We start from the raw sequence: 18,959 nt of genomic DNA, 5'->3' as shown, positions 1-18,959 counted from the left end.
AATAAAGTTTGATTTGATTTGACCACAGACTTTCTGATCTCCACAAAAATCTGAAGCAGAGTAGCTAGGCTAAGAATCTCTATACAAACAATGCTATTGCCTGCCCAATAAAAACACCCAGGCAAGCAGGGTGATGGTAGAAAATGAGATTTTCAGCAGAAACATGTGGCCAGGTCATTACGCTCCATCCCCTTTAATCCCAGCTTGTCCAGCTCTTTCCTGGCTGTAATTACACAGTATCCAATGTCACATGGAAATGCCAACAGATGCACAGCGTCTAAGACGAGCATTATGTACTTAGAGATGTCCCAGTCATTAGGCCTGTTGTACAAGGCATGCTGATTATACCATTGTTGTGCTCTGGCTAAGGCAATAGGGCAAGGTGGATGGACGGAAGGACAGGAATGCATAACAGGTGGACAATTATGTGAAGCCATTTCAGAGGATGCGCTGCCTCCATAATGTCAACTGTGGTCATAATGAGAGTGAAAAACGCCAACAATGTCTAGTTATTTCACAGATCTCCTCATTGCAGTCTGAGCATGCAATGCACACAACTGCAACAGCTAATACTGTATTATACAATCACGATGTGTGCAATCAAAATATATAGTCTGAGACAAAAAAGTTCTCATCATATGTTTACATTGTACCAGAATTGTAATGTGTTAGGCTGTGAAATCTCATCTCATCTAGACATATGTGTATATATAAACTCTAGAAGTTGACATGTATGAAGGGGGTAACTTGAAGGAAGAGTTGTTTTTCTTTCTCTGTGTGGTCATCTCTCTGGTGTCTCATCAGACGTAGTGATCAGAGCTCTGTGAGGATTAGGAACCAATGTTCCTCTGAAGAAGCTTTGCACAGCACTGTGAGGCTGTTTACTAATCTGACTAATTTGCTCACCAGTATGTCACAGTGCCTCCAGCTCACATGAGAGAAAGGTAATGGCCAGGAGTGCCCTCTTCTGGTCATTGGTGGAGCAGCATTAAGGGATTCGTTTAACACCCTGGGCACACCGGGTTTTGACTAGGTGAGATACAGCTTTTGTCAGATTTTACTTTTCGTAGCAGGTTAGGAGAACCTAAGCAGGAGATTAGGAGAATTACAAAGCAGGTTAGGTTAATTATGTTACGGTTGCAGTAATAAGTAGGATTCTGTGTTTTCACATGCAAAAGTGATTGGTTTTAATAAAAATGCTTTCTGTCTTCCCAATGAAAACTAGTTTGAAAATTTGAACATATATTTTATGGAAAAGAGATGCACCATACTGCATTGATGACAACATGACAGAGCGACGCAGATTCCGTAAACCATTCCATTTTAGCAGAGCTCACCTCACTCACCGGCTTCTGGGGCAGCTTAATCGAATCCCCTCAACCTGTGCAAGGAAGAGTTTAAAGATATCTTTGTTCTGATTGGCCCATTGAGGCCCTGCACAAAGACACGCACAGTCAAAATGATGAATGACCATAAAGCTGCTATGAGTTTATGATAATAATGTCTTTACAGGAAGTTAAGAAGGATAGGATGCACACCAAGGAAACATAATACCAATATTCCAGCTGAGCCAGAGAAAATTCAATTCAGTTCAATTCTTTCCCCCAAAAACACAGTAAATCCACAAAAACTGGAATTATAATAAAATAGGAATATTGTATCAATCTGATACAGTACAGTACACTCACCACTCCTTTGTGATGATAGGAAGTCCTTGAGAGACGTGAGAGAAGTTCAGTAATTCCCTATTTCTTAGCAAATTATTAAACCATTTTTTACAGCATAATTACTGAACTATTTTGTTTCCAAACAAACATTGTATTCATTGTTCTCATACCACAGCCATTTTGCTTTGTTATCCCTACTCACATGACGCCATAAAGTGGCAGGTATAATTTTGGTCAATCAACAGAATTTCAAACTGGCATTTAAATCATGGCATGGAGCATGGTATACACATGTACACATTTCATTTTTTAAAACCTAGGAACACATGCCTAACCTTTCTTTCTGTTTAATTTCATTCCACATTTAATGTGGAGATGTTACAACTCTGATGAATTGTTGACTTGCAGACTGCCTGGAATACATTTCTTGACTTAAAAGGCAGAGGCCAAAGGAAAGCATTGATGCTAACATTACGTACAGTTTAAATACAGGAACATCAGGTGTTATATAAATGGTGATATCCATAGTAGGTACCATTTCATTGTGTCATGTGAGGCCCTACAGTGCATGCAGCTGTGTTGCTATGGAGCAGCTTGGTAAATGCTTTTCCCTGGCGATTAAAACTCTATCAGCTCCGCTGTAGGCTGTGGAACTTCACTGAGGACATGTGACACTGGAACTGTCTTAGCCCAAGTGGAACTCATTGGGGTTGTGAAGAGAGACAGTGCCTGTCTCTGTGCTGCTTTTAGAGAATAAAGTGTGGTGATGTGGTGTGTCATATTGATCCTTCTGACCAATAGGGTCTCTCTCCCTCCACTTGTGGTGACAGAGACGGACTGGACAGTTTGCAGTTTGCTGGTCATCCACACCATATTGGTCAAGTGAGTGAGACAGGGCCTAAAGGGAATCCACCTTAATGACACTTAATGACACTGGAGTAGGTAGTTGGGTCATTTTTATGCAATCATATGGATCAGCAGTTGTTGCCTGAGATAGGACGAGGAGGGCAAGGGTCAAATCAGAACACGATGCAAATAGGACAATAACACCTCTCTGTGCACATGGGTCATTGTGTGGCAAACTTCTGTTTCACCATTGAAGAATACAAAATCATTTCCATGTTATTCTTCCATTTACAATATAAGCTCATGTATGCCTATTTATTTTGTATCTTACAAAAAGTCCTAAATTAAAAAATGTTTCCTCTAGCTAAAGACTAGCCATACAGCACACAAATCACTTTTAAAGGGCCAATGCTGCCAATTTATCTCAATATCAAATCATTTCCGGGTAACAATTAAGTACCTCACTGTGATTGTTTTTAATTAAAATGGTACTGTAAAACATTATAGTGTTTACTGACATATTTAATCGCTCCCTATCCCAGTCTGTTGTCCCCATATGCTTCAAGATGGCTACCGTTTCTCCTGTACCCAAGAAGCACTCACTTCTGTCATCATGAAGTGCTTTGAGAGGCTAGTCAAGGATCATATCACCGCCACCTTACCGGCCACCCTAGACCCACTTCGGTTTGTATAACGCCTCAACAGGTCCACAGATGAAGCAATCGCCATCACATTGTACGCTGCCCTATCCCATCTGGACAAAAATAATACCTACAGTGCCTTGTAAATGTATTCATCCCCCTTGGCGTTTTTCCTATTTTGTTGCATTACAACCTGTAATATAAATGGATTTTTATTTGGATTTCATGTAATGGACATACACAAAATAGCACAAATTGGTGAAGTGAAACTAAAAAAAAATATAAGCGGAAAAGTGGTGCGTGTATATTCACCCCCTTTGCTATGAAGCCCCTTAAAGAAGATCTGGTGCAACTAATTACCTTCAGAAGTCACATGATTAGTTAAATAAAGTCCACCTGTGTGCAATCTAAGTGTCCCATGATCGGTCATATGATGTCAGTATCTATACACCTGTTCTGAAAGGCCCCAGAGTCTGCAACACCACTAAGCAAAGGGGTACCACAAAGCAAGTGGCACCATGAAGACCAAGGAGCTCTCCAAACAGGTCAGGGAGACAGTTGTGGAGAAGTACAGATCAGGGTTGGGTTATAAAAAAATATTCAAAACTTTGAACATCCCACGGAACACCATTAAATCCACTATTAAAAACAACAAACCTGTCAAGAGAGGGCCTCCCACCAAAACTCACGGACCCGGCAAGGAGTGATTTAATCAGAGAGGCAACAAAGAGACCAATTATAACCCTAAAGGAGCTGCAAAGCTCCACAGCGGAGATTGGACTTTCTGTTCATGGGACCACTTTAAGCCGTGCACTCCACAGAGCTGGGCTTTATAGAAGAGTGGCCAGGAAAAAGACATTGCTTAAAGAAAAAAATAAGCAAACACGTTTGGTGTTCACCAAAAGGCATGTGGGAGACTCCTCAAACATATGGAAGAAGGTACTCTGGTTAGATGAGACTAAAATTGAGCTTTTTGGCCATCAAGGTAAATGCTATGTCTGGTGCAAACCCAACACCTCTCATCACCCCGAGAATAACAGCATGGTGGTGGCAGCATCATGCTGTGGGGATGTTTTTTATCGGCAGCGACTGAGAAACTGGTCAGAATTGAAGTAATGATGGATGGCGCTAAATACAGGGAAATACTTGAGGGAAACCTGTTTCAGTCTTCCAGAGATTCACCTTCCAGCAGGACAATTGGGCGGCAGGTTGCCTAGTAGTTAGAGCATTGGGCCAGTAACCGAAAGGTTGCTAGATTGAATCCCCGAGCTGACAAGGTAAAGATCTGTTGTTCTGCCCCTGAACAAGGCAGTTAACCCACTGTTCCTAGGCTGTCATTGTAAATAGGAATTTGTTCTTAACTGACTTGCCTAGTTATATAATAAATTAATTTTAAAAAATGACCCTAAGATACTACTAAAGCAACACTCGCGTGGTTTAAGGAGAAACATTTAAATGTCTTGGAATGGCCTCGTCAAAGCCCAGACCTCAATCCAATCGAGAATCTGTGGTATGATTTAAAGATTGCTGTACACCAGTGGAGCCCATCCAACTTGAAGGAGCTGGAGCAGTTTTGCCTTGAAGAATGGGCAAAAATCCCAGTGGCTAGATGTGCCAAACTTAAAGAGACATACCCCAAGAGACTTGCAACTGTAATTGCTGCAAAAGGTGATTCTGTATTGAAAAAGTATTGACTTTGGGGGGTGAATAGTTATGCATGCTCAAGTTTTTTAAATCTTATTTATTGTTCATTCCACAATAAAAAAAATATTTTGCATCTTCAAAGTGGTAGGCATGTTGTGTAAATCAAAATGATACAACCGCCCCCCAAATTCCAGATTGTAAGGTAACAAAATAGGAAAAATGCCAAGGGGGTGAATACTTTCGCAAGCCACTGTATGTAAGAATGCTGTTCATTGACTACAGCTCAGCATTCAACACCATAATACCCTCCAAGCTCATCATCAAGCTGGAGGCCCTGGGTCTCAACCCCTCCCTGTGCAACTGGGTCCTGGACTTTCTGACGGGCCACCCCCAGGTGGTGAAGGTAGGAAACAACATCTCCACTTCGCTGGCCCTCAACACTGGGGTCCCACAAGGGTGTGGGCTCAGCCCTCTCCTGTACTCCCTGTTCACCCACGACTGCGTGGCCATGCACGCCTCCAACTCAATCATCAAGTTTGCAGATGACACAACAGTAGTGGGCTTGATCACCAACAAAGACGAGACAGCCTACAGGGAGGAGGTGAGGGCACTGGTGTGGTGTCAGGAAAATAACCTCTCACTTAACGTCAACAAAACAAAGGAGATGATCGTGGACTTCTGGAAACAGCAGAGGGAGCACCCTTATCCACATCGAAGGGATAGCAGTGGAGAAGGTGTAAAGTTGCAAGTTCCTGGGCGTACACATCACAGACAAACTGAAATGTGTGGACAGTCTGGTGAAGAAGGCGCCACACTGCCTCTTTAACCTCACGAGGCTGAAGAAATGTTGGCTTGTCACCCAAACCCTGACAAACTTTTACAGATGCACAATCGAGAGCATCCTGTCGGGCTGTATCACAGCCTGGTACGGCAACTGCACCACCCTCAACCGCACGGCTCTCCAGAGGGTGGTGCTGTCTGCACAATGCATCACCGGGAGCAAACTACCTGCCCTCCATGACACCTACAGCACCCGATGTCACAGGAAGGCCAAAAAGATCATCAAGAACAACAACCACCCGAGCCACTGCCTGTTCACACGGCTGTCATTTAGAAGGCAAGGTCAGTACAGGTGCATCAAAGCTGGGAACGAGAGATTGAGAAACAGCTTCTATCTCAAGGCCATCAGACTGCTAAACAGCAATCACTAACTCAGAGAGGCTGCTGCCTACATTGACCCAATCACTGGACAATTTAGTAAATGGATCACTAGTCACTTTAAACAATACCCCTTCTAAATAATGTGACTTTAATAAGGTCTACTACGTATCTTACATTACTCATATCTCGTGTACATACTGTATTGAGACCCAATCACTGGGCACTTTAATAAATGGATCACTAGTCACTTTAAACAATGCCACTCTAAATAAAGCCACTTTAATAATGTCTACATATCTTACATTACTCATATCACATGAATACTGTATTTTATACCATCTACTGAACCTTGCCTATGCCGCTTGGCCATCGCTCATCCATATACTTACAGGTACACATTCTCATTCACCCCTTTAGACTTGTGTGTATTAGGTAGTTGTTGGGGAATTGTTAGATTACTTGTTAGATGTGTGTATTAGGTAGTGGTTGGGAATTGTTAGATTACTTGTTAGATATTATTGCACTGTTGGAACTAGAAGCACAAGCATTTCGCTACACTTGCATATACATCTGCTAACCATGTGTATGACCAATACAATTTGATTTGATTTGGTAAAAAATAACAACAACAAAAATAGTTTCTTAGCAAATTGCAATTTCTCAAGGAAGAATTTTGCGACAACTATCTGGGAGTTTCCCAGCAGCCGGATGTTCCAGTTTTCAGGGGTTAATGGAAAGAGAGCCTGTAATCTGACTTCCACTTTTGGACATTAATAACAAGGTGACACTATATTAACTTCTCCTCCACATTGACTAGATTGGTTGAACAGTGCAGAAGAGACCCTCCCCTGGACAGTTTTTCTTCTTCTCCTCAAGACCAGTATGTAGGGGATCTAGTTTTAGGCAATTATTTTATGCCTACTATGTTAAGTTAGTGTGGGAGGGATCTGAGTAGGGAGGGGGAAACTGAATAATAGCTGTTATTGGCAGAGTTTGGGAATTTTCTTTGTTATGGTCTATTAACTAATTTACTGTATGGTGATATCACTCCATCCCACCAAAACAGCCAGAAGTATATGCAAAACACAGGGAAATCACGTTGACAATGATAGAGGCCTCTAGTGTCCAAAAGTAATATTTATCATGGGCAGCGCCATTGAGGGCTTCCACCATGTTAAAGTAGTCCGAGTAGTTAACTGGGTGGGGATTGCTATGGGTTGTAGCCTCATTGGCGCTGCCCATGCTGTCGCATACGCTAAAACGAAACAGATATAAGTCCTCTAACTATCTCTATGGTGCGCCCATAGGCGCCCTCCAAGCAAATTTTCCCTGACCAAAAAAATAAAAGTGGTGGCACTTCGTCACATCCGTGATATGGAATTCAGGAAGTCATCCATCCAAAATAATAAATAAGGCAAACAACTTTTGGAGAGAGTAGTAAACTTCTGAAAGCGTCTGAATGTGAAAGCCGAGGTTGTTTCTTATGTTTCTTCAGCGTCGTCGTCTGAACATCACGTTCAACATGATTACCTCACTAGAGGTCTAATGATGGCCAAGCTGAAAACTAAGGCGCAAACTTTGAACAAGGAGCTGGACATTTTCCGAGGTTTGACTTTCCCTGAATAATATTTGCCATGGCTTACCATAACGGTTCGATCCCCCTTAGAGCATTATTTATCATGCTCTGTTTTGGAATGGCAAAATCTCTCTATACCATTCCACTTAAAATATTTACAGGTAAGTTTAACTCTTCTTTGGATTTGGATTTAACTCCTCTGAAACTAATACAAGCCTCAGGAAATGGACTGTCCCTGGCATCTGATCCAGCTGGAATAGTGAACTTTTTGGACATGGTCAATAACTTACAAGGCGATTCTGGCAGAGGTTACTACATGGAGATGACACTGGGTACCCCTGGTCAAAAGGTAAAAAAATATTACCTATTGTTTTAAAGTTTTCAATGTAGAATACATTTCTTGACCTCTTTAGTCCAAATGTAATCGAATGAAGTAGACATTTATTTATATGTGTGTGTGTGTATATATGTATATATGTGTATGTGTATGTGTGTGTGTGTGTGTGTGTGTGTGTGTGTGTGTGTGTGTGTGTGTATATGAATTTATTTATATATGTATATATGAATATACATATGTATTATATATGTATTTTATTTATATATGTATAAAAATATGTATATGTATATATATGTGTGTGTATGTATGTATGTATGTATGTATATGTATGTATGTGTGTGTGTGTGTGTGTGTATATGTATGTATGTATGTATGTGTATGTATGTATGTGTGTGTGTGTGTGTGTATGCAAAACAGCTGCTTTTTTCATGACAGATTGAACAGGTGAAAGCTATGATGCCTTATTGATGTCACTTTTTTAAAATCCACTTCCATCAGTGTAGATGAAGGGGAGATAGGTTAAAGAATAATTTTTAAGCATTGAGACAATTCAAGCATGGATTGTGTATGTGTGCCATTCAGAGGATGAATGGGCAAGACAAAAGATTTAAGTGCTTTTGAACGGGGTATGGTAGTAGGTGCCATGCACACTTTTTGTGTCAAGAACTGCAACGCTGCTGGGTTTTTCATGCTCAACAGTTTCCCGTGTGTATCAAGAATGGTCCACCACCCAAAGGATATCCAGCCAACATGATACAACTGTAGGAAGCATTGGAGTCAACATAGGCCAGAATCCCTGTGGAATGCTTTTAACACCTTGTGGAGGTGTTATGGAGGCTGTTCAGAGGGCAAAAGGGAGGATGCAACTCAATATTAGGAAGGTGCTTGACTTGGACTGAACTAGGTTCCAGTACTCATTTTGGGTGCTGGTATTGTTTATATTTAGGTGCAGGACCTCCACAATACTTTTGAGCTAATATTCTATAAGAGGAATAGGAGCTCAAGCAGTAGAAAATTTGAGGCGCCAGTACTCTGCTTCTGTGAGCTCCAGTCAAGCACTGGAAGGTGTTCCTAATGTTTGGTATTCTCAGTGTGTATATATATATATATATATATATAAGTGTTGTTAATACACTGTAATAGAGCCTACAAATTCAACTACATAATGCAATACATGTTCACATTTAGGCCATGATATTTAGTAGGCTAACTTATGACCAAGCCTGTCTGTCTGCAAATAGTTTTTCTCGCCAACATGTGATCTGGAGAGAGGGTGTGGGGAGGCTGTTAGCCCCTGGGGCACGGGGGGGTGGGCAGGAGGGGGTGACGGCGAGAGTGAGACTGCAGCCAGCTCTGAGCCCAGGGCCTGGTTCTGCCATGTAAGCTCCCACGCACATGAGCTCACATGATGCTGCTAGACCCGAGCCTCTGCTTGGGCTCCACTGGCCAGGCAGCTGACCAGAATTATGAGGCACAAAGGCTCAGGGAGAAAGCTGAAATCTGCTCAAACTCTACCAATGGATCTGGAGGAATGTGGCCCACAGTTTCTGTTCTTTTGTTCTAGGTTTTATATAAATATCTCCCTCTCCATCACCATCTATTTCCCCCTGTCCTCATTTATGCCTGGTTTTTCCATTTGGCTCTAATTGCATGCAGTTTTAGGTACCCACACTTCTCAGTCTTTGGAATGTTTACAATATGTTAGTATCAATATATAGTTATTGATAAAGCCAGTGTGTTCTTAGCTGGAACACTTTTTATTGTTGGACCAAGAGTTGGGTGTTAGCAAGATTCCATGGCTATGGCACAGCCAGACTCTGGTTCCCACAATCTTATCAAGCATATTTCTGCCTTGTCATTTCCTTGTGCTTATTAGTGGAATAATCACACTGAAGGAATCTGACCTCACTAAAATGAACCTGGCTAAGTAACACCTCTGACTATAATCAGATGAGAGGTAGGGAGGGGAGGGGAGAGAAGAGGGAGGGAGGGGAGGGAAGAGGTGGGGAGGGGAAGAGAGAACAAGGGGAGGGGGGCACAATAACACCAATCCTCAAACAGTTCTATCTATGATATAATTAAAGGCCTGGTGTTAAACAAGGCGTTATTCAGATGAACCACTAATTGCCACATCTGTTAGCCCCGTCGCAGCTAGGCCGAGGTGTCGGCTGGAGTGCCTCACATCTGCTAATTGGTACAAACAGGTAGCAGATGCACATCCCCGCCACAGAGCCTCTGCTAATTAGCCAGGCAAGGCTCAACCACAGGCGACCAAGCCGCCATGCTGGCTCAGGGATGGGGAAGAGAAGGGATTTGCCTGGTGGTTCCGCCCAGCCAAGCTAGGGGAGTACGGAAGAGGATTGAGAGGGTAGGAGATACAAGGAAATGCCCCTAGTTTTCCCCAACAGGCTGCGTCAGGATGGTCTTTCTGGTTTGGGCCCAGCATGAGTGGCGTGCTGCCATCTGTGTGGTGGCAGTAGAGTTTCAGATGGCAGAGCCATAGTGGTGGGACTTCGGCCAGTCCAACTGATAGGGACGCAACAGAGCTTTGAGGAAGTACAGTGCCTTCAGAAAGTATTCACACCCCTTGACTTTTTCCACATTTTGTTGTATTACAGCCTGAATTTGAAATGTATTAAATTGAGTTTTGTTTGTCACTGGCCTACACACAATACCTCAATGTCAAAGTGGAATTATGTTTTTAGAAATGTTAACTAATTAATTGAAAATGAAAAGCTTAAATGTCTTGAGTCAATAAGCATTCAACCCCTTTTGTTATGGCAAGCCTAAATAAGTTCTGGAGTAAAAATGTGCTTAAGTTGCATGGACTCTGTGTGCAATAATAGTGTTTAACATGATTTTTGAATTACTACCTCATCTCTGTACCCCACACATACAGATAAGGTCCCTCAGTCGAGCAGTGAATTTCAGACACAAAGATCAGGGAGGTTTTCCAAAGCCTCGCAAAGAAGAGCACATATTGGTAGATGGTTTAAAAAATAAACTGACATTAAATATCCCTTTGGGCATGGTGAAGTTATTAATTACACTTTTGATGGTGTATCCATACAGCCAGTCACTACAAAGATACAGGCATCCTTCCTAAATCAGTTGCCGGAGAGGAAGGAAACTGCTCAGGGATTTCACAGTGAGGCCAATGGTGACTTTAAAACTGTTAGAGTTTGTAATGGCTGTGATAGGAGAGAACTGAAGATGGATCAACAACATTGGATTTACTCCACAATACTAACCTAAATGACAGAGTGGAAAGGAAGCCTGTACAGAATATGCATCCTGTTTGCAATAAGGCACTAACGTAAAACTGCCAAAAATGTGGCAAAGAAATTAACTTTATATCCTGAAATCAAAGTGGTGCAAATTCAACACATCACTGAGTACCACTCTTCATATTTCCAAGCATGGTGGTGGCTGCATCATGTTATGGGTAGGCTTTTCCTCACAAGGACTAGGGAGTTTATTTATTTTTTTATACATAAAAAGAAATGGAATGGAGCTAAGCACAGGCAAAATCCTAGAGGAAAACCTGGTTCAGTCTGCTTTCCTGAGAGACAAATTCACCTTTCAGCAGGACAATAACATAAAATATAAGGCATGCCATTGCCAAATATACAATGGAGTTAAGTAACCTAGTTACAGTTTTGACAGAGCTTGAAGAATTTCAAACAATAATGTGCAAATATTGTACAATCCAGGTGTCCAAAGCTCTTAGAGACTTGCCCAGAAATGCTCACAGCTGTAATCGCTACGAAATGGTAGCAATATATTGACTCGGGTGTGAATACTTATGTAAATTAATCATTTGTATTTCATTTTCAATCAATTTGCAAAAAAGTCTAAACATGTTTTCACTTTGTCATTATTGGGTGTTGTGTGTAGATCCTGCTAGGGTTTTTGTATAGCCTATATTGCGAGGGATAGCTAAGCCTATTTGCTCCGTTTTTGTCGGTCATCAATGGTTCCTGCTCAACTGGGTTTGTTTTCTTCTCAGAACCGGGTCGACAACAAGAATGCAGAATACTCAAGCAGCCTATTTATTGAGAGCAGAATGCTACATTTGTTTTGTCTGGGTGTGAAATAAGGTCTTCACTGTAAAATTTCTGAATGAGTTACTTCTTATTCTTAGCTTTGACGAAGCCCATGCTTTAGTTGGATGGAAACAAATATCCCGAAAATCACATTTTCCTCAGGCTGCTTTAGGGAAGACGCAGGAAGTGTAATGTCACACCAGCAGACCGCTTTCCTGTGTGTTCCCTTTATGTTGCCTCTCCTCCATCAATCCAAAGTGCTTTAAAGGCTAGTTAAGCAGCCTAACACATTTAAATGGTAAATAAACTCCTTTGTTGCGAGCGGAGCTGTGGAGAGCACAGCCTCTTTAATGATGAGGAATGTTCAGTAATGACCCTTCTGCACGTCACCGATGTGACAGAAGTCGGTTATCTCATTAGTTCCCCTAGTTGAATTTATGCCTGAGACAACAAGATCTCAACTGCTGCTTTGCTAGCTCATGTTCCGCTCCTGCTCGCACACCGCTGACAAATACCAGGATGGAGAGAGTTTTAGACTATGGAGCAATGGGCAGGAGTAACGTGGGCATGTTTTTTCAAAAGATACCAGACCAGAGAGCTTTTTTTCCCAAATCTTCAGACGTCAGAAGCATAGTAAATAACCTGCCCTGCTCAAATCATGATCGCTGACTGAGTCAGTTTGTGTGTTTATGGTGTCTTAAGAGGGGTGCGGATGAGTAACACAGATGGTTGAATGACTGATAAAGTACTCGCTACTCTTTTGTTTTTCCAGCTGAATATCCTGGTTGATACGGGAAGCAGTAACTTTGCAGTGGCTGCAGCAGCACATCCCTTTATCACACACTTCTTCAACACAGCACTGTGAGTCAGGCTCGCATATTTGCTCTGTGGAAACTCTTTCTATTGGGTCAATGAGAAGGCTATGCATTACATTTGGTGGCCTCATAATATTAGAAAATGCCTTAATTAAATAATCAGTGTTTCACATCAATCACATAATTTATACTACAATCTGATCATGTTTTATGTTTGTTTATAATTGTCTCAGGCATTCATTTGATAAGATTTCCTTTGTCTAAGAGTGCTGCTTAATCTCCCTGACTGTCCCTGTGTTCAGCTCCAGTACGTACAAGTCCACTGGCAGGGGCGTGGCCGTCAAGTACACCCAGGGCAACTGGGAGGGCGAGCTGGGCACCGACCGCGTCCTCATACCCAGCATCGCTGGCACCCTCACCATCAACATCGCCACCATCTTTTCCTCTGACGGATTCTTCCTCCCGGGGGTCAACTGGCAGGGCATCCTGGGTCTGGCCTACCCCCTGCTGGCTCGGGTAAATGGGGAGGGGGGGGTCCTCATGCCCTCTGAGACTCTGGATATGAAGGATATCGCCATGTCTATTTGATTTGGCACAGTGGTGTCCGTAAGCGTGGTGGGGCGTGAAGAGCTGCTGAATGTTATCAAAGATCAAATGAACTCAACCGGAGAAGGTTCACACACATGATACTGTTCAGAATGGAACTGTGATCTCATCATCACACAGAACCATGGGGCGTAATGTTGGTTAGGCTATTCTGAGCTTACACAATGTATGCCTTATGCAGATTTTGAGATCAACTATTTTAAATCATTGACATACAGTGACCACTCTACTGTGGATCTCAGCTTTGTTCAGGTTCAGATGATTTTCAGAATGTTTGTCATGCATCACATGCATATATCTGGCCCTTGACTTCACATGGTGTATATATCAAGGTATAGAGAAGGGGGATCCTGTTTAGTCAGGGTGATAACTGATAAGACTTTCTCCTGTCATTCTCTGTGCTTACAGCTTCACTATTGACCAATAGGACAGCCAATACGTTACACTATTTTACACTAAGTTAATGACCAGAGTGGTTTGTGTTTATGTCTCCTGTTTCCCAGCCTGACTCCTCGGTGGAGCCTTTCTTTAACTCCGTGGTACGACAGACAGACATCCCAGATGTGTTCTCCCTACAGATGTGCGGAGCTGGGTTGTCAGCCAGCTCCACTGCCGACCCCACGGGGGGAAGTCTTGTGAGTAGTCAGGAGGAGAAAGCTAAAGGTTATGAATGGGAGGAGTGAATGGTGGGGTGGGGTGGGGGGGGGGGACTTCCTTACAAAGGCTGGTTGTTGTACTGTCAAAGAAGATGATTATTGAGGCTGTTCATCTCACACACGCTAGGCAGTTGCTTGGCATAATATTTCTCCCGACGCCCAGACCAGATAAACCTTTCAAGGGTGGATTAGACTGAGCGGCATGGTGCTTCTTAGAAGCATGATCGCTAGCAAGTCTCTGCGCCTCTCAATGCGTTTCCCCATTGTACACCCAATCTAGTTAGCGAGTGGCTAATTAAGCTAAGATAGCCCCTTGCCGAGTGCAGGTCTGTTGGTGTTTTAAGAGCAGTCGCGGTTGAGCCGACCACGTGAGTGAGTGCAGCAGATGGGAGAGATAGTGGGGTGTAATCAGTGTCTGCAATGCCATGCCAAACATTGCTAAGGCATGCCATTGTAGTTTTATTACAGTATTCAGGCTATCATTGTATTCATTAATTTGTAAAGTGAATGAAAACCCTGTTTTGTTTCAGGTCATGGGAGGGGTTGAACCAACATTGTATTCGGGGTCCATGTGGTACACCCCTATAAAGGAAGAGTGGTACTATCAGGTGGAAGTATTGAAGCTGGAGGTTGGGGATCAGAATCTAAACCTGGACTGCAAAGAGGTATGAGACAAACTGTCCACTGTTGTTTTCTGAATTGCCCTTTCCTGGTCTAAATGGTTTGCAAAGTATTTCAAATCTGCACAACACGTCAGGTTTGAGGAACAAAGCCTAACCGTGGCCTTAAGACGTAAGGTTGTTTCTAGTGAACATTCTTTCTGGATGAGCCTGTAGTGCAAGTCTGGAAAGAGGATATAAAGCAACAGTTAATAAAGCATGCCTGAGCTGAGACACAAGAATGTGGTAAACCTGTTTCTGAAGCCTTCCAGGAACCAAGGTGGACATTTCAGCTTTTTGTTTGATCAAGGTCTTCTGAAATGAAATATGCAACTGAAAACAATATGTTTTCCCCTTTCTTTATACATCTTCCTCTCTCTCTTTCATTCTCTTTCCCTCTCCTTCTCGCAGTACAACAAGGATAAAGCCATAGTGGACAGTGGAACCACTCTTCTGCGGCTGCCTGTGAATGTGTTCAGTGCTGTGGTTGAGGCCATCTCAAGAACATCTCTGGTATGTCAGCCGCTGTGCCCATGATCAAATGACAAAGAACTTCTAGGATAACCTGGTTGTCTGAGGACACTTCAGTAAATGTGTAGACTGAGGACACTTCAGTAAATGTGTAGACTGAGGACACTTCAGTAAATGTGTAGACTGAGGACACTTCAGTAAATGTGTAGACTGAGGACACTTCAGTAAATGTGTAGACCGAGGACACTTCAGTAAATGTGTAGACTGAGGACACTTCAGTAAATGTGTAGACTGAGGACACTTCAGTAAATGTGTAGACTGAGGACACTTCAGTAAATGTGTAGACTGAGGACACTTCAGTAAATGTGTAGACTGAGGACACTGCAACTTATTTCCTTTCTATACCATGGCTTATATTTGTCCACCCCTATATGGCAACTTTGTTCTGGTCTACGGATCTGAGAGAAAATGAGTGGTTATCTATGTAAAGTACACCTTTTTTTCACAACTCAGAGTAATTTTATTGGAGTCTTAATCCATCGCTGTCTTTCTATGGTCCAGATCCAGGACTTCACCTCGGGGTTTTGGGGTGGCACTAAACTGGCCTGCTGGTTGAAGGGGGAGACACCTTGGAGGTTCTTCCCCAAACTGTCCATCTACCTGAGAGCCACCAACACCAGCCAGTCCTTCAAAATCTCCATCCTCCCTCAGGTGACATAACAAACGTCCCCCATGTTGCCTCTGTGTGTTTGTTGTTTGCTTACTCTAACCAACATCAGCCATCTTGTTATGAGCTTTAGATCTGTTTGCCGACAGCTCTTTTATTGACATTAGTGTGGCTGCTCCCTGCAGCTGTATATCCAGCCAATCACAGATGTGGACGGTACGCTGGACTGCTTCCGCTTCGGCATCTCGTCGTCAGCCAACGGCCTGGTGATAGGAGCAACCGTCATGGAGGGCTTCTACGTCATCTTCGACCGGGCAGAGAAGAGAGTGGGCTTCGCTGTCAGCAGATGTGCAGGTGAGTGCTGGAGACATTATTATTGGGTCTTAGATGCGCCTGGTCAAGTGCTCTTTGTATACCCTTCTTACATTCCACAGTACGTTAGCTATTATAACCCTGGTTCCTCTCTCCAGTGAACGGTGGGATAGCCGTGTCAGAGATCTCTGGGCCCTTCTCATCTGCAGACGTGGCATCTGACTGTGCTGCTGGAGGGCTGCTGAAGGAGCCCCTTCTCTGGGTCATCTCCTACGCCCTAGTGGCCGTCTGTGTCGTGGTGCTCCTCATCCTGCTCCTCCTCCTCGTCCTGCCCTGTCGTCACCGAGACCGGTCCGGCGAGATCACTGATGAGTCCTCGCTGGTCCGCCACCGCATCAAATGACTGAGGCGGGCCTCGGGTAGGACGACGACGGCCACCGGGAGTTCCAATTCTACTGAGGCAGGGAGAGGGGAGGGGTTGGGGCTGCAGTGACCAATAGGACTGTTCTCTGGACACATCATGGAGACTGCAGTTTGACCAGAGAATGCTTTTCTTAGTTTAGATGTTACCAGTTTTTTGCACTCCAGTTTCACAGCAACTTCTGATTTAATTTAGACACATTATTAGACTGGTTGGGTAGCAGAAAGGAATGCTATCTATGCCAGCCCAGTCACTCCTTGCACATATTTCCTGCTGATTCCTCACTGCCTACAACATGGTAGTGAAGTGCACTGCTCTCACCTGAGACAAGGTCCTAAGAACTCTTAAACAGCAATGATTCTTTTTACTTCTCAGAAGCCTCAACTCAAAATAGCATATTGTAAATTACTCAAGTTTGTTGAATGTTCCCCATAGGTATCATTACCATTCTTTCATTACAATTTTCTTCTTTGCTGTGTGATGAAAGTTTTGTAGGAAATGTCCTTTGTCAAGCTGTTTTATTAAGAGTTGAGTTGACTAAATGTTTTTATTCAAAGTACAACCAGGAGGTCAGACAATAGAAGATGATACACGTAGGTTGATATACGTCCCTTGTCGTTTACAATGCTATCAAGTCACAGCCATCTCATATGGGAGCTAGCATGGGTTTGCGACATTCTGTTTAACTGTAAAAAGTGATCAAAAGTGTCAAATTATGAATATCACTCCATCTGTATGAATGGAGAATGAAGCAATCTGTGTTAAAAGGATTTTGTAATGACATTGTGTAGTTGATATTTAAGTCAACATGAATGATTGTATAATATTTCAAAACCTCACCATTAGTAGACATACAGAAACCTGATTTGTATTTGGAGTATTTCTATGTTAAATAATATTTTCTACATTTTACGTTACCCATGATTTCAAAAGGGGAGATGTATTGGCCAAAAAAAAGTATTGTACTGTATTTTCAAAAAGTTAAATATTTCTTTGCAAAGGTGTTTGATACAAAATCAGGTGCGGTTTTAATTTAAACTGTTCACGATTGTTTAAATGTATCAGTGCCATAATTGTGATTGTATATAATTAAATTGATCAGATTAAAGTAAAGGCTCTCATTCCAGCGTGATAAAACGCCCGGCCTGTATTCCAACCTGGATAAAAACAATTCACCATTCACTTGAATATTATGAATAAAGAGTTACACAAGTAGAGAGCACCATGGTGCAGGTTCTGTTTCTCTAATCTTGCATTCAAGAGCAACTACTAAGACCACTCTTCAAGCATAGGGGAGACAGTACAGTATACAGAAGACCGTGAGGAACTTACTGGATTAGTGGTCAGTTTGTTTTAAGGAAACCTTAGTATAGACAATTATACAACATACTTTTTACAATTCTTGGAAGTCAATGAAACAAAACAATTCAGTCATTCTTAATGTCCACGGTGTAGGAAATAAGACACAGAAAACATTCAAAACTGCATAGGCACATTCTATAGGTAAGAAAATATAAATAAAAACACTTACTTGCAAGTCCACCTGTTGAGGTGAGTTCATTCAACACTACACTGAACAAACAGGTGTCAGGTCTGTATGAGTGGTGGTCCTACTGGCCACTCGTGTGGAACCGTCCCCATTTAAATACCTCAGATTGACTCGAGGGAGTAGGCTCTCAATTTGTCTCTCGTACAACAGCCAATTATCTTTATCTAACATCAGCTATTTATTATCCTATGATACAATGAACCTATACTAGAATCAAATAGATGATATATCAGACATTTGATGAAAATAATTCTGAGCAACACAAAACTACTCATATAAACGTTGCATTAGAAACCTAATAATTGATTACAGTCCAGTTGAGAGAATGCTAAGACCGTGCAAAGCTGTAAAGGCAAAGGGTGGATACTTTGAAGAATCTCAAATATATTTTAATTTGTTTAACACTTTTGGTTGCTATATTATTCCATATGTGTTATTTCATAGTTTTGATGTCTTCACTATTATTCTACAATGTAGAAAATAGTAAAAATAAAGAGAAACCCTTGAATGAGTAGGTGTGTCCAAACATCTGACTGGTACTGTACATCAGAGGAATAGCGAAATGTTTAAGAAAATATTTGTTGTAGGTATAGTAATGATTGTGTTGTGGAGAGCAGAGTAGGGGCGGCAAGTATACCATGTGACGTGGTGTATACATACATTACAGTGCAAAATCTATGCAAAATGGCTGCAAAACATCCTATTGCATAACAAAAATCCCCTTATGTCAGATGATAGATTAGTTAGGGAACCACAGATGATCAAACCCATTCTCTACCTTGATCTCCATCGTAGGAATGATGACATCATTTAGGTTCTTTATCGGCATGATGGGCAGGTCAAAGGGGAGGGCTTATACAGAGGAACACAAGGGACGGTAACTTC

The 18,959-nt window shown here is 42.3% G+C and overlaps 1 protein-coding gene across 2 annotated transcripts; it reads left to right on the top strand.

Moving 5' to 3' along the window:
- The first annotated feature begins 7,290 nt into the window (after positions 1–7,290).
- Positions 7,291–17,747, top strand: LOC110507827 (beta-secretase 2). Of its 2 annotated transcripts, none has more exons than XM_021588120.3 (9): positions 7,291–7,884; positions 12,691–12,779; positions 13,036–13,249; positions 13,843–13,974; positions 14,526–14,660; positions 15,066–15,167; positions 15,687–15,836; positions 15,978–16,146; positions 16,263–17,747. In XM_021588120.3, the coding sequence occupies exons 1-9, from the start codon at positions 7,594–7,596 to the stop codon at positions 16,505–16,507; spliced, it is 1,527 nt and encodes a 508-aa protein (XP_021443795.1). In that variant the 5' UTR covers positions 7,291–7,593; the 3' UTR covers positions 16,508–17,747. The 2 variants fall into 2 exon arrangements, with proteins under 2 accessions (XP_021443795.1, XP_021443794.1); XM_021588119.3 differs by having other exon boundaries at positions 7,320–7,884; positions 15,960–16,146.
- Positions 17,748–18,959: the final 1,212 nt, after the last annotated feature.

Source organism: Oncorhynchus mykiss, chromosome 27 (genome assembly GCF_057628025.1).
Source record: "Oncorhynchus mykiss isolate SJ-2025 chromosome 27, ASM5762802v1, whole genome shotgun sequence".
Classification (NCBI taxonomy): Eukaryota; Metazoa; Chordata; class Actinopteri; order Salmoniformes; family Salmonidae; genus Oncorhynchus; species Oncorhynchus mykiss.
The sequence above is the reverse complement of the archived record's forward strand: the minus strand, read 5'-3'. Positions and strand labels throughout refer to the sequence as shown.